At 42.5% G+C, this 15,772-nt stretch overlaps 1 protein-coding gene across 3 annotated transcripts in view; it reads right to left on the bottom strand.

Annotated features, from left to right (window-relative positions):
* BORCS5 (BLOC-1 related complex subunit 5) overlaps window positions 1–15,772 on the bottom strand; it is a 66,420-nt gene that overhangs the window by 9,603 nt on the left and 41,045 nt on the right. For all 3 annotated transcript variants that reach the window (XR_014616153.1, XR_014616154.1, XM_084205745.1), the window contains exon 3: window positions 13,693–13,850. Coding sequence is in view for 1 of the 3 variants with exons in the window: in XM_084205745.1 (XP_084061871.1) it covers window positions 13,693–13,850 (158 nt within the window). In the remaining 2 variants the exon portion in view is untranslated. The remainder of the gene's footprint in view (window positions 1–13,692; window positions 13,851–15,772) is intronic.

Raw genomic sequence — 15,772 nt, forward strand, 5'->3', positions numbered from 1 at the left:
AAGCAAAAAACACCCAAGGCCCCCCTTTCTCTCCATTCCAGTAATTTCTATCTGCTGCCTTTTAGGCTCCTTGTGTAAGTATGAGTAACATCCAGTTACTGATGGGGAACAAGGGGAGAAGCTGACACTAACCTGCAGTAGGAAGAAGAAATGCAGAGTGACCTCCAAGCACTTTGCTACCTTTGGACACATTCACAAGAACTATAAAAAAAGCTGCCTCACAAGAAAGAGAAAGGGTGGAAGTGAGTGTTTCCTTACACCTACCATCCAAGTTTGCCCGCTGAGGGAGGCCACAGCAGCTGCACAGCCTGAGACACAACAGGGAGAACTGAAATGGAGCACTTGTGAGGAAAGGTCAATTTTTACTCACTCTGAACCTGGTCTTTTTAACTATTAAAAAAAAAAAAAAAAAAAAAAAGGAAGCTACATGTTAATTCCTGGAGATAAATCCCAATGTTTCTTTCTCTCAGCTTTCCTTGAAGCAGGCCTAAGTACACACTTACATCCTTCCTACCTCCTCCCCCTCCAAGTGAGCTCCTCCAGTGCCAGTGCTTTCATCTCTCCTGGCATGCAGTCCCATTCCTCTGGCACTCAGATGGGGCTTTCAGGTTCGGAGGGTCAGCCCTATTTACCCACCACAGAGACTAACACTGGCTTGCAGGAATCCATAATGAGCAGGGAACACGAATAAGAATGCACCTCATTCCTATCTATTTCATTTCATACTTCATAGAGTAGCAATACAAAGCACCTGGAAAAGGGGAGCTGAAGTCTGGTCCCTTGCCTACAGCCAAGGCAGTCCAAGACACCCTTGAGGGTCAGGGAGTGAAGTTGCCTTCTCTGAACATTTCCCATCAACTCCCACATCCCTGCCACAAAGCCCTGCCACATTCTCATCTGGAAAACATTTAAGTCTCAGCTTTCTTGCCCATCCCAGACTGTGAAGCTCTCCAGGAAGCCCAACAAGGCACCCCAGAGCCAGCAGTTCTTCACTGTCCTAAAACCATCTGAGAGTGTTTATTTGAGCCATTGTTTCTGCTCTGGTTGCTCCAAGCTTCCTACGATGCCAGGCCACCAGAGCTGCAGCCAACTCTGAACCCTATTGCCCTGAACCCAGCAAATGTGACAGATATGAAGCAGCAGCATTGTCACCAGCTCCTGGCAACCAAACTGTCCTTCAAACATCACCACTCAGTAAGCTACAAACATCCCCAGCTTAGTGGTGCAACAAAGTTTCTGGAGAGTTAAAAGGATGGACTTGAAGCTTGTTAAGAAGCAACAGAAGAAAGCAGAGGGCAGAGCCCAGCATGTGATGTTGGAGTCCTAATTTTCATCAAAGCAAGAGGTTCTGCCCCATCTGGAGTTGAGAAAAAAGATGAGTTCTCAATGAAGGGCTGAGAGCTCCTAATGCAAATGGTATTTCTTTCCAAAAATCATTCCTCCTGTCAAAGCAGTAAATCTGAGGCTGGACATGCCCAGAGTAGAAGACAGGATCTTTCTCCCCTTCCTACATCAAAAAGGATGGATGTGCTTCTTCAGTTTTTCTTTCAGAAGCATACATCCATAAAAATGGACAAGCCTAAAACTCACCCTCCAGCATGACACACTTTTTTTGTACAGCCAGTTAGATTCAGAATTTGTGTCTGTTTTCTGTTTCAAAGCTCACGCCTCCTCTGTGGATTATCATCAGCAGGACACTAATTTATGCCTCAGCTTCACATTTAAACATGAAATAACATCTACTGGGCTTTTCTTTCATCAAATGAAAACAGATTAATAATTACTTCCAACAACACTGCAAGATGGATATTTCCTCACTTAAAAGGGCCCCAGCACAGCCCCTCCCACTACACCATTCACATTGTCAGCCCTGAGTCTCCTCTACATTACACAGGCCCATTTGTAACACCACACTGATGAAACACAAAAACAACTGAGGATACTGTCAGACATCTTGCACACCATAAATTCTTGCATTCATTTAAAAATTCTTCTTGGCCCACACTGCCAAGCAGAATAAAGACATTAATTTAGCCCACAAAAAGACTGAGGTCAGCACTGGCCAATGCCCAATTCTTTTCAAGAGACCACACTGAAAACAAACCAGTGCCCATATATATAATATATACACACACACGTATATATAAACATACACAGTTCTTACCTGGCATGGTTTTTTCTTACCCCTGTCATGGGCACGTGAGTGTCCTAAGCTCTCAGAAACAGAGGTCATATCTTGTTAGTTCAATGACTGAGAGACTAAAAACTGCAGCTAGACACATTTTCCCTGGTTGCAGAACATGCAAATGCAATCAGAAGTTCATTAAACTCGGAATCAAATTTCTAGAGAGGCACTGCTGACATTCATAACAAAACAAATACATCTCACAAGAGGATGTTCGGACATTCCCAGCTTCTCCAGTCCCTCTTAAAATGCCAAAAAGACAATAAGATGTTTTTGTTTTCCCCCACATTTAGTAACAGCCTTCAAGAGCTCATCCAGACATGCATGTGTCCTTCTGTCCCAACAATTTCCTCTCAGCTGGAAATCCATCCTATGGATGTCCCCTATGAATGCCCCTCCAAAACAGACAGCTCTTAAGCTGCAGTCCTTATTCCAGAAAATTCTTTTTCTAGAACAGCTCTCTGAGCACAAGCAGCCTTTCCTTCACATTGTCAGGTGCTTGACTGGGGTTAAAGGAATATCTTCCTGCAGCTGCACACAAACCACATCAGAACGTGGCAGGCGGGAACACGACTGCATGGAATATTAGTTACCCTGTGCTGGTGTGAAAATACTTCTCAATCAACACACTTCAAACTGAAGACAGCTCCTCTTTCTCTACTGCCTGAAAACAAATGTGCTCAATGAATGGATTTTTTTTCTCTTCCCCTTTCTCTTTGATAATGTCACGCAAAGTCAGCACAATAGATCACAATGACTTCCTGATGCTGGAAACATCCCCTGTTTCTCCCACCCAGCACACACTGGGAAGTGATAACCTGACTGGGCAGTTTCTGTGCCAGGGTACAGAACAGAGATGCCCAGCCACAGATCCCACCCCCTTCTCTTCAGCTTCAGCTCTCATGGAGCTGTACCCTTCCTCTGCCCCACGGCCAGATAAACAACTACAGTTTGTGTTTAGGATTTCCTTATCTCATCTAAGATCAAATCCACTGCCAAAATATTCCTTTTGCTCCCTCTGTGATCTGTTGTTTCTGTAAACAGTTGCCAAGGGTTATTCTGTCTAAGCATTGCACAGATCACGGTCAAGCTACAGAACGAAGAGGAACTATTTGAACTGGCTCTGGAACTGAATTATAGCAATATTAATGGGTACATCAAGGTAAAGATCTAAATTAAATCCATGTTTAGTCCCTCAGTTCTACAGTAGATACATGAAAACATGTATCAACATAAGTTGCTGCACCTGTAAATTTGATTAATCTGGGAGGCCTTGGGACACACAAAAGTGTTTAGAATTCCAAAGAATAAGAAGGTTTGTTCTTGAAATAAGCTTTTCCACCTTTATGTCAGTCTTTCCCTGCCTCTTGTGTTATCAAACAGGAGGTATTTGTCGCTCCCACACAGCGTGGCCTCTTCAGCCCACACCTCCCTCCCAGCCCCAACTGGAGCCCTCCCTGCCTGAGAGCCACGAGCATCCCTCTGCCAACTGGCAGGCCCAGATTAAGTTATGGTTGCTAGACTGGTGCTAAAAAAAGAGTTCCAAAGCTATGACTGAAACAATACCTTCCTCTTGCTTAGACCTAATGCACCCACAGACTCCCCAGTGTTTAAAAAAGGCAGGGCTCCACTTCACAGAGGTGAAAGAGTATGGGCAGCGAAACCTGACAGCCAGCCCTCCAGTTTGGACACATCTCCTATCACAGTCCATTCTACTGGTAAGTCTTTACTTCTATTTTCCTCAACCCACATCTTTGTCTTTCAAAACAGCTAAACTACTTTCACAACAAGTGAAACTCGGGCACTGCAAAGCAGCTGTCACACCATCCTCCTTCAAAGGAGCTGAATAAGCACAAGCTTAGTTCTGCACCCAAGTCCTCCAAACAAATGGAGTCTTCCCAGCCTCTCTCTTCAGTGGTTTGGTGTTCTGGCCCGTGACCTGGCCTGACTACCAGCCTGACAGTCACAAACCAGCAGGGTCACATGGCTAAAAGCACCATCTCTCCCCCTGCATGAGTGTGATCTGGGATCAAACTCAGTGTTTGCTGTGGCTGTATCAGATTCAAATGCACAAGATTCCTGAAAAAGCAGAAAGGAAACAAACGAAAAAAGACCCAATTTTATTCGTAAGCTTTCTAAACTGTCACCAAGAAAAGGTCATAGTAATTTCTAGCTCGTTGTCTTTGATTAATAAGAACACCTTTTTAGAGCTGCCATTTGCTGCTTTTGTAGAACAATCTACATCCATCTAAGAACTCACCTCTAAAATTTATCATGGCTAAAAATGCTAAGTTACATCCTGAGCATTAGAAATGCTTCCATACCTATTCTAAATAACCAAGTTTAAGAAAAATAAATACAAATACCCCACCCAAACAAGATTATTGCACCTGTGTGTGCAATATTCTCACAAAACCTCTCTTTTGTGGAATACAATTCCACAGTAATTAATAACACATTCCTGATCTGTCTTCAATCAGCTGTTCCTGGAAAAGAAAAAATATGTATCTGTTACAAATCTATTGCTTAAGGACAACTTGCACAACTCTTATTTCAGGCTACCTAATAATTCTGCTAGAAAACACAACCTTCAATCTCCTCGTTTCCTGATTTTATGCTGCTAACACATTACTTGAATATTACAGGACAACAGCAATTATAAATGCTATTTACATTTATTTATTATAAATGTTATTTAGGAGGTTATTTTGTAATAAATTTCAGTTTTGTACTTTCAACATGTCACAATGACTAGCTTTAAGCAATCTGGTTTTCCCATCACAAGTAAGCTTTGATTTGAAATGAGATGACCACCATCATTAATGAGATGCTTCTCAGAAAACACCACCATTCTCATTTCAGGGTGAAAATAGACAGCATCATTACATTTGCAAGCCATCTGCTATTTATTCTCAGCTTCACAGATGGGACCTGATAGCTGTAGGTCTTCTTTTCCACATGTCCTACAGAAGTCTTTCAGAAGGGAATGATATTGCTGTGTTTAGTCAGGGTTAGACACACTAAAAGAAGATTATATTTAAGTAGAAAATGCTCTTAAATTCTCACAGAATGCAAAGGAGCTGAGCTTTAACTATTTCCTACTGTGTGTGAAGTGCTAAAAGGATTATCTAAGACTCCCTCTTTTTTCTCTGGGGAACTGCAGGCAAAGCTGGGTTCACACACCCTTGACACACTCACACCGCCAGTCCAACACATCTGGGTGCATCAGAGCTCCCCCCATATGCTCTGCATGCCTTGGAGACATGCAAGAAGGCTGCAGTGTTAGATGAGCATGGACATGAGCCCAGCAGTCAGGACTGGGGGATTTCTGGACACCTGACAGCCCTGATGAAGCTTTTACTCTTTTCCTGCCAAGCGCATTTCTCATATGAAACCCAAATCAACTTCCCTTCACCAGGGAAACTCAAAGGCATGTCAGTTCTAACAAAGTCAGTCACTGATAACATGAGAACCTCCTGAAATATTTATTTGTAGCTCTTCCTTCCATGTTTGAAAAGCACATGAAATGAGCCAAGTAAACCCCATTGGTGTTAAGGGAGGATCTACTCCTTCATTCCCAGAAGAGAGACTTTCAAGGCTGACTCCACCATACTTCCACAGTGCTGAAGGCTCAGACATCCCAGCAATTGTCTGGAGGTCCCAACATCTGGACAGTAAATCTTTGGCTTCAGGAAAGCCTCAAGGAAATCCTGAGCACTGTGTATCGTTTACGGACCAAGCTCTGCTGAGGCTATAGACTGCTGTTCAAAATGCAGTAACAAGAGTACAAACCATCAGACATCAGTGATTCACACAAAAGTTCAGTGTGACAGTAGTGCCAGCTCTGATCCACTCTGAGCATTCACTTTTATTATATTCAGCTGCAGTAGCCTCAAGATTCACAGAAAGCTGAGTATTTCTTTCCTCTTTTTTATGTCTACTAATGAATCTCTAGAAGAAATTGATCAAATGCAAGAGGCATTTGAAAATTTGTACTACAGTCTGGTAGAAGAACTTGTAATTGAAAAGTAAGTAGTTCAGTTTCTGTGTAGTCTTATGTCAGGCATAAGGAAGAATTAAATTCTCTAGACTGGATAAAGCAAAAGGAAAAGCTATGACCCAAGAATCCTTTCTGATGTTTAAAACTCCTATAAATTCTTTTTCATATACTGCTGTTATGTTGATTTCTTTTACAACTGCTACCTGAGCCTCTTTTTCAGCTGGAACTCATCTGATTGGGGATTTTATCTTTCAGACAATTTGCAGCAAGTCCAGCAGTCACTCTTCAAATGCATCATTTGCTGTTCCAGTTAAAAAAAATAAAGTTTAAAAGTTTTATTTTTTGTCCAGTTCACTACAGTTTTGGCACAGTTCATACATGTGATTACAGGGAATTCTACTATACTATAGTTCAGCATTTTATCCAGGCTTCTAAAGGTAGATGACACATCCAGTCAGGAGCAATGCCCACAGGAATTCATTAATAGCAAATCATATGTTTCATACCTCAGAGCAGCATTGCAATAATGGTTAATAAATGTTCTGATGTAGACGCATTCATGCCCCAGTGGCACAGAAACATTTAGGAAACCCTACCCTTCATAAAAAGCGAGATGGGCAGATTACTTGCACTAAGGTTTTGTAATGCTTTCAACATGAAGCCGTCTCTGCAGATCACATCTGATTACTGCCACCATGCTCATTATGGGATTGCCAACACAAGGTTCACCCTGCTCCCTCAAGTACCAACTACCATCTTCAAGTCATCAGTGCAAATATTTACAGGTACAGTTGGCTAACCTGCCTAAAACTAAGATTAAACTGCTACAAAGCTTCTAGCCAATATTCCTGGCACATCCACACCCCAGCCCAATTCTCACTTTAGGGCAGAGTTGACACCTTGAAAATTTCAATTCAACACTGCAACAGGAGGTTAACAGTTAAGAATGAAACTTGTGAATTGACTTTTCCTGTATCAACACAATCCTTCATGGAGGGAGAAGGCCATTTTTAGTCTACATTAATGCCAAACTGATTTAGAAAGAGAAATCATATTATTTTCTGTTGTCATTTGACCAAGCCAAACGAGCAAAGCTTTTCCAGTTTCCTCCCCGAGGCTCTCCACTCCCCAGACATCCTTACAGCCCTTTTCTTGTGTTTGAGCATTATGAGAATTGCACACAATGTGTCAGATGAGATCCCTCAGCTTTGTGCAAAACAATCAGCATCCTCTCCTTTCTCCTGCAAGTACAAGCTGTGATGCACCCCAGGTTGATACTTGCTTTCTTCCTATCTCAAATGCTTTTCATGCCCAAGTCCACCATCAAGTCTGCTAGCTCTGGAATGAAATCCAGCACTTTGTATTCCTATTTGAAGTTCTACAAACTTGGGGCAGAGGGTTGTGGGAGGGTTCTTCCACCTGGGAAAACAAGGCTAGAATAAGAAATCCAGTTTCCTAGTTTAAGCAAGCTGTGAGAAGGAACTGAATTATGTTCCTTCTGGTACCTGAAGAACATAAACTCCATGCACTAATCCCAGTGGAAGTGTTACTAAAAGGCTTTGCATGCTAGACTTGGGATGTTCAGTGATAGTTTCTTAAGCACCTAAGCTCTATAATAATACAAACATTGCTGGCTGCTAGATGCTTGTTCAAGCTTAATTTTCTTCCTTGGAAATTCAGTTGTGGAAAGGATTCCGGTTTAGATCTTTTTCCAAAAGGCCATAAAGCACAAGACAAGGGAACATGCTGGAACTGATTACACACATATATTCTAGGAGCAAGGGACTGGTCTTTTTTATGACACCAGACAAAGCAGTGCATGTCAGCAAAACAGATTTCAGACTGCCACCAGTGCAAACAATCTTGCCTTTTCCTTTATAACTGCTAGATCCCTTCATAAAGTTCAGGTACAACAGAGCACTGACCATCTGCCTCAGGCATAACCTGCTAGACATTAATTCTCTATATTAAAGTAACAATTGTGAAGCCTTTTCAAGAGCATTTTCACATTTTGGTGCTGGCTGGTTAAGACACCACCCCACCACTTAGGTATTCAAGCTACTTGCACAGCAGACTGGAGAAAAATGAGCAAGATCAACTAAAGGACATGAAGATTAACATGTTTCCAGCTTAATAATCCTGTGCATTTATTTTTGCATGATGGTGCCTGTTGAGATTCCAGTCTTTATAAACAACACTTCATTGCTGATGAGAGGAGACATAAAGAGCTGGATTGCCACAGTCCTCATCCATCAACTTCCAAGATGCCAAAGACTAAATTTAAGGTATTTATTTCTTACAGAACACAACGTTCCCTAGTTTTTTTCTAAAGGGCAGTGTGGCATTAAATCCCTTGAAAATACAAGTGGCATTTCAACTGAGGTTCTTCCCCTTTTCAGAAATATTACAGCACAAGTGATCTCGGACCCCTTTCCCTGGATTTGGGGCATTGGTAATTTAAGTCTGTGAACCAAAAAGTTCAATTTTGCTTGCAAGTTAACACAGCCTCATCTAGAACATCTTTATATGTTGTGTCAAAATTAAATACATCTCAATTTCACTTTGGCCACGCTTCTTTTAACAGGCTTACTTTTGATTCCCTGAGCCCTCCCCTTTAATGAGCTGAAAGGTAGCATCATGGGCTGGTCCATATGGGCCTTAAAGCAAAGAAAGGCCTGAAGCTGAAGATGCATTCTGGACTTAGTAAGGCTATTCATCTTTTCCTGGCCTAATTCAGTTTAGTCAGAAGTTCTCAGGGCACATCTGCTGAAAACAGATCTCACAAACAGTTTTGGAAACTCAGGTCTGAAACCACCTACAGGGAAACCATAACTAAGAGGAAATGGCAATAAAGACCTCACTCAGACGAGTCCTGAAACAAAACCAACCAAAGGCAAAAAACACCTCCCTGAAACTTGCTCTTCATTTGAGTCTATTCCCTGAATGGGACACTGCTCAGCTGTGACTGGAGCATGGGATGAATCCCAGGCACTTCAGATTTTTCTGCCCATGGAGGGATGGAGTCAGGAGAAGTGCCTGTGGTGTCTCACACAGTAGAAGCTCTGTGTGCTTACAGCAGATGTGCACCTTGAGTCTCACTGCAGCTGTGGCTGACACAGTCCCCAGCCAGGCAATGTCCTGCCAAAGTTTCTGGCCCAGATCTCATTCATTCCTGGTGGTGGAACAGTATCCTGCACTTAGGACAGCTTTTCCCTTTACCACCACCTTAAGGGACCTTGCCTTTCAATTTCCAGCAGGGAACATCAGACTGCTACAAGCTGTCCCTACCACAGCCAGCCCTCCCACAGAAGAATTTATAGGTATGAAACAAGCCACACACTGCAATTTGCTGCATGGCAAACCAATTACTGATAATTTATAGGTATGAAACAAGCCACACACTGCAATTTGCTGCATGGCAAACCAATTACTGATATTAATGTCTGCCTGGACAAGATTCATTTAACTATCACAAATATAAAAGTAATATTTATTATATTTTAAAATGTGGGGGGTTTCCCCCAACTTCCACCCAAAGATGTGTGCCAGCTTAAACTGAGACATTTGAAATTTCACCTTGTATTGTAAAAACTGCTCTGTTTTCAAAATTATTGGCAGTCTGGGATTCCTGTGGTAATAATAAAAGCTACAAACAACACTGCATCAACATTTGTTTTCAAGGCAAAGCATCAGAGCCCTCCCAGTAACCCATTTCCAAATACATCTTAAACAATGGAGTATGTAGGAATTACATTTGCCTTTAAGGGTACATCAAATACTTCAAAAGCTTCAACCCCACTGACAATGCTGGAAGTCTAGTAAGAAATGCTGAAGATCTTTTCACTCAAAGTTTCTTTGAAAGGAGCTCAGAGGGCTTTCAGTTTCCTCTCTGCTTTCATAAAAAGAAGACAGGCCTCAATTTTCATGTGTGACAAGTAATTTTTGTAAGCTTACCTTCAGATATTTTGTAAGATGTGATTTTTGAGAAGCTTAGTACATTGTGCACACAATAATCCTTTTTTAAGGCACTGAAACTAGACTATTTTGAAAGCACACAAAATCATGGGTCCTTTCTGAAAATTTAGCTCTGCTCCCCACCTTTTACCTATTCTACTTGTTCCCCATTCCCTGGTACTCACCATCCCCTGTCACAGGACCCTTGAAATTCTCTCCCTGGCACCCAAAACAGATATCCTCCACTGGTAAGGTCTTAATGTAAAGTAGTCTTCTCCCCACTTATTTGCTGCTTTCCCCCATTCAAACCTTTAGAGCTGGCCAACATTTGCCTTCAAACTCATCTTGTCACAAACCCTGTTTTGCAGATCACAAAACTGGAGCAGACACTCCTGGTGAAGAGAGCATGTGTGGCTCTATCAAACCCACAGCAGCTGGAGTTCCTCAAAACTTCCAATGAGTTACACTGAAAATCTATAGTATTTTCTCTAAAAAGATGCAAGCATATCCTCCTTTTTTTTTCTTGACAGTGAAGACAAAACCTCTTGTCATAAGTAAATCACTCCTTCCCAAAACCAAAACTCATTTTGGTACGAACAACTGCTGCTATGAAAAAAGGCACCTGAGTCAATCACCTTCCATTCTGTCTTCAATTTTTTCCCTTCAAGAAACCTCTTGGATAAATGTATTTCTGCTCAAGAGAGAACAGTCACAGCCACCTGGAAGCTGCACAGGGAGGAGCAGATATGTATGCAGCCAACACTGCAAAGAAATTCTGGCTACACTGGGAAATGGGATGGAGAGCAAAGCTAGACTGCACTGCTCCCTGAAGGCAGGAAGGCACATATGGGTCTGCTCAGACCTGCAGTCACTACTGTCATGCAAGTAGGGTTTTTTTCTTTAGCTCATTCTTTTTCCTATTCAGAACCCTTGTAATTCAGACTTGTGCTGATTTGCAAACCACCACAGTTAATTCTGAATTATTGAGGGCCAATTAATTTACAGCAGTACTTCTGAGTTTTGACAGAATCCAGGAAACTTCTTTCCTGGTGACACAGACAATGAACAAAAGATATTTGCTCTTGGACATTTTGTCAAGGAAAGACTAAAAAAATCCTGGCTGCAGGCAGTGTGAGTGTATTATACAGCAGGACTTTTAGTACAGTTAGAGTCTGAGAAGTGAACATACCTCAGACAAAAGGTAGGAAAGTCAGAGACTGAAGCTGACCAACATTTTGTAGAAAGTTAAAAACATCAGTCACTTGACAAATCTATTACCAGAAGAAAAACACTTCAGAATTTACAGGGTTAAAGAAAGGGAAAGGGAAATACTGGCTACCAAAATGAGGATAAAAGAATTTACTGTCCCAGCTTGTGCACACATTCTGCTTTTCACAATACACTTGATTTTCTCTTTCATTTTTACGCTTTACTAAGAGTCAAAGTTTTGTGTACATGGCAAAACAAAATCATTGCTGACAAATGGGTGAAGCCAAAGGCAATCTCCTTTGTCTGCACTTGTAAGGAGAGACATCCCCTGCTCTGGTTCAGCTGCACCCTGGGTTGTCAACAACTGTCAGCAGTGGTTCAATTTAGTGCATCAAGGAGAGCCCAAACAATTTGGAAAGAATGATTTAAGCCAAGTGGGTCCCACCCAGATCCTCCAGAACACACATGCAGAACAGCCAAAGCAAGAAAAATATTTAAAAATTATTAGGAAAACGAACAGTAAAAACCCACCAGATCTGGCAGGGGGACTGAAAGCATCTGAAGTTGCTTAGAAGTTGTGACCAAAACCAAAAACAAACCACAGCTGATTTGTCAGTTCTCTGACTTACAGAATTCCCCATTTCTCCATCACTTTGTCGGAGGAGGCTGTTATAAAGAAGCTAGTGAGACTATCAGTATCATAATTAAATTTATTTTAGATGAAAGATAATCACAAGCCTTATGAACCAGAAGAAAACCAGTGTAGCTAATTTGAAAGTAACTCTGCCACTTGCACTACAGAAGGCAAACCCAATTAATGAATATTGCTCTGGTGGTGTCTACCATGACTTTAAATCATGTCACTATTCCCTCTCACGCTTTAACAGCCAAAAGAATTACAATCTGCTTGGATGAATGCAGTACACTGTCATTAGGCTGGCAATTAAATCCCATTTCTGAGATTGTGTGATCTGAGTCACCAACATCTGCAAATATCTTTACATCTTGTGTAATAGCTGGCCTCAGATCTTGATACACCAAAGTAAAAAGGCCTTTTTAATGCTTCCCACATTACTTTGGACTTACAACTTCATGATGACAGCAGCTTCTCAAAACAGCAAATGAATCAAATTTATTACCCAGTTTGTCATGTGGGATTTTCTTAACTCTAAGCCAATAGAGCAACAACAAATCAAGGTCAGTGTTTATACTTGGTGAATAAAACTTAACCACATGCTCAAAAACATTTTTTTGACACTGAAAAGGTATTTGGTCTCAAGGACTTTTGAGATAGGCAGAATTCACCAGCTCTTCTACACATCTGGGAGTATCTGAGAAAACACCTCACGCAACATTCCCTGTCATGCCAGACTCTTGATTAAAAAAAAAAAAAAAAAAATCTGACAGCCATTCTACTGCTTCCAACATCAGTAGTCACACATGAGAAAGAGAATCTCATTGCAGGATGCTCATCCCAGGAATTAATTCAATCCCAAACAGTATCATTCAATATTTAAACAGATCAGTGTTCCAAATGATGGTTTAGTGGTAACAGCAGCAGCACAGGAGACCTTTTTGCCATAGAGGTCAGAAATGAGATGGCACGTTACGGGCTTTGAGAACACATCTAGCTCTGCAAATCCACTGAAGTACTACCCTCTCCAGCCACAGGAGGTATTCAGATAACTGCTTCCTTCCTTAAATTAGAGCCTAACCACGGAGCACAATAAAATGCATGCTGTACAGACCTAAAAAAGGAACACTACCTTAAAACCCTCACTAATCTTTTACACCTTGGAGAGCTGCTTGCAGCCCTTGCCATTCCAGAGGAGCAGCTGCTGTCCATGGCCAGGCCTCCTGGGGCACAGCCAGCACGCAGCCAGCCTGGCAGGAGCCGCAGCGCCAGCCTGGGCACTGGGCTCGCAGGGCACAGCTGCAGGACTGCCCTGGTGTGCCTGCAGTGCCAGCCTGGGCACTGGGCTCGCAGGGCACAGCTGCAGGGCTGCCCTGGTGTGCCTGCAGTGCCAGCCTGGGCACTGGGCTCGCAGGGCACAGCTGCAGGGCTGCCCTGGTGTGCCTTCAGTGCCAGCCTGGGCACTGGGCTCGCAGGGCACAGCTGCAGGGCTGCCCTGGTGTGCCTGCAGTGCCAGCCTGGGCACTGGGCTCGCAGGGCACAGCTGCAGGGCTGCCCTGGTGTGCCTGCAGTGCCAGCCTGGGCACTGGGCTCGCAGGGCACAGCTGCAGGGCTGCCCTGGCGTGCCTGGGCTGTCGCAGCTCAGCCAGCTCCATGCCCGGCCCCGCAGCACGGCCCCAGCCCTGGCCCCAACCCCAGCCCGCCCCGCACCTCCTTGATGCGCTTCACCAGCGCGTTCTGGTCGAAGGCCACGGCCTCTGCGCACTGGTGCAGGTGCTCCTGGTAGCGCAGGCACAGCTGCAGCACCTGCTGCGGGTCCAGCTTCTCCAGCTTGGTGTTGGTTGGAGATGTCTGTCCACTGAGGAGTCCTGCAGAGCAAAGGAAGACCCAGAGTTAATCTGACTGCTCATGCTGTTGGTTCAGCTGCAATCCAAGAGACAGCAGTGTGACATTCACCTTTTCTGAAAAATCCCTTCGCCCAGGATTCTTCTCCTGGGAAGCTGAGAAGCCTCCGAGAAAAAGGAAAAGAATTTTATCCCATTTGCTTCTCCTCTGTTTTGCTCACATGTGGAATGTGTTTGGAGATTGTTTACCACAGGTGGTTGTTTCATTGGTTTCTGGTTTGGATTGTTTTCCCTTGTTGGCCAATCACTGCCAAGCTGATTTGGGCTCTGGAGAGAGTCATGAGTTTTCATTATTATCTTTTTAGCCTTCTAGAAGTATCCTTTCTGTTTTCTTTAGTATAGTTTAGTTTAATATTCTTTAATATAATATAGTATCATAAAATAATAAATTAGCCTTCTGAGAACATGGAGTCAGATGCATTGTTCCTTCCTGCCATGGGGCACCCCACAAATACAATACAGCAGAACAAACCCAACGGAGAAGATTTATGAGGGGTGATGAAAAGCTAATTCAGAATCATTTAAGGATGTTTTGAATTTACAGCAGTGCATAAAACAGCTTGCCACAGAGCATGGCCCTCCCTGACAGAGCCTAAACTGACACTAAATGCAGGTCCATCATGCACATCTCCTCAGTTTTCAGCAATGTGCAAGTCCTGTTTTTTCTCCTCCACAAGCAACCCTAAACTGAGAAGAACAAGCCCTCTCCTAATTTATGTAAGACAGAAGAGGAAGGAGTTGAAATCTGCATTCTCAGAAGGGCACTGGAGTCATACTATTTTCAACAGATTCACACTGCCAAGACTAGAGCTCTAAAAATTCACTGGTCCCCCAAAATAAACCTGAGTAAACAAATGGCCCACCTTAAGTTAAATTATTGGGGTCTGCATTTTGCCTACCTTGCCTTTTTTAGAGCTTCAGAACTCTTTTACCTTCTAAGGCTTTTCTTTATACTCTCAAAGACTAGCAATATACCTCTTTCTGTTTCTCTAGTATGGAATTAAGATCCCTACCTACTTTCATGACCAGGTTTAACAAAAAAGCTTACCAAAAAAAGAGACATTGGACCTTAAAGTGGGACACTGGTTAATATTCAGAGGAGCAAAACTGTCCAGAGAAATTTCTCCTGCCCATTGTTTGTTGCCTACATAGTGCAACTTGAGAATGTGTGCTGAGCTCAAGCATGTGTGTGCCACATTGACCACCTTCCCCACAGCAGCTGGAAAAAATGACACTAAGCTCTCAAGCCATCCTTTTTTTGCTATTTCGTTTACTTACTTTCATTTCATTTTCCTTCAGCATTAGCACAACTCTTTTCTTGTTGGGACATCATCTGTGACAAACTGCACATACACACAATGTGCTTTTCCCAAAACATCCATCAAGCTATGTAAACTGAATTCAGTGACTGCACGCATGTGCCCTCTGGGACTCTCATTTTACAGACAGGAAAAGACATTAAAACAGCGAATGTAAGCAAGTATCACACTAAGCAATTAAAAAGTAATAAATGCCAGTTATTTGGATTGGAAAAGATCTTCTAAGAATGTACCTCAGTGGAAAATGGAAAGTATTTGGAATGGCCCCCATGCCTATTGGAAGCTACAACTGGTGACATTGAGTTCTTGCTAAAGCACAAGACAGAAACCAAGAAGCAAGTTAGAAATATCTTATGAATATGAGCAAGTAAAATCTTTTTGAAAACATTTGCAGACCAAAATGAAAATAAAACTAGGACAGTAACTTCATCAAATATGAAGAAGAAGCAGGTTTACATTTCATCAACACTCAACATTTTATTCTCCCAGGATGCTCTCAATTGCTCTCCACACAAAACCTCACCATAAGAGATTTAAAAAAAGGTAATTTTGTTTTACTGATTTTTC

This window comes from Fringilla coelebs (assembly GCF_963513975.1).
Source record: "Fringilla coelebs genome assembly, chromosome: 5".
NCBI classification, from domain to species: domain Eukaryota; kingdom Metazoa; phylum Chordata; class Aves; order Passeriformes; family Fringillidae; genus Fringilla; species Fringilla coelebs.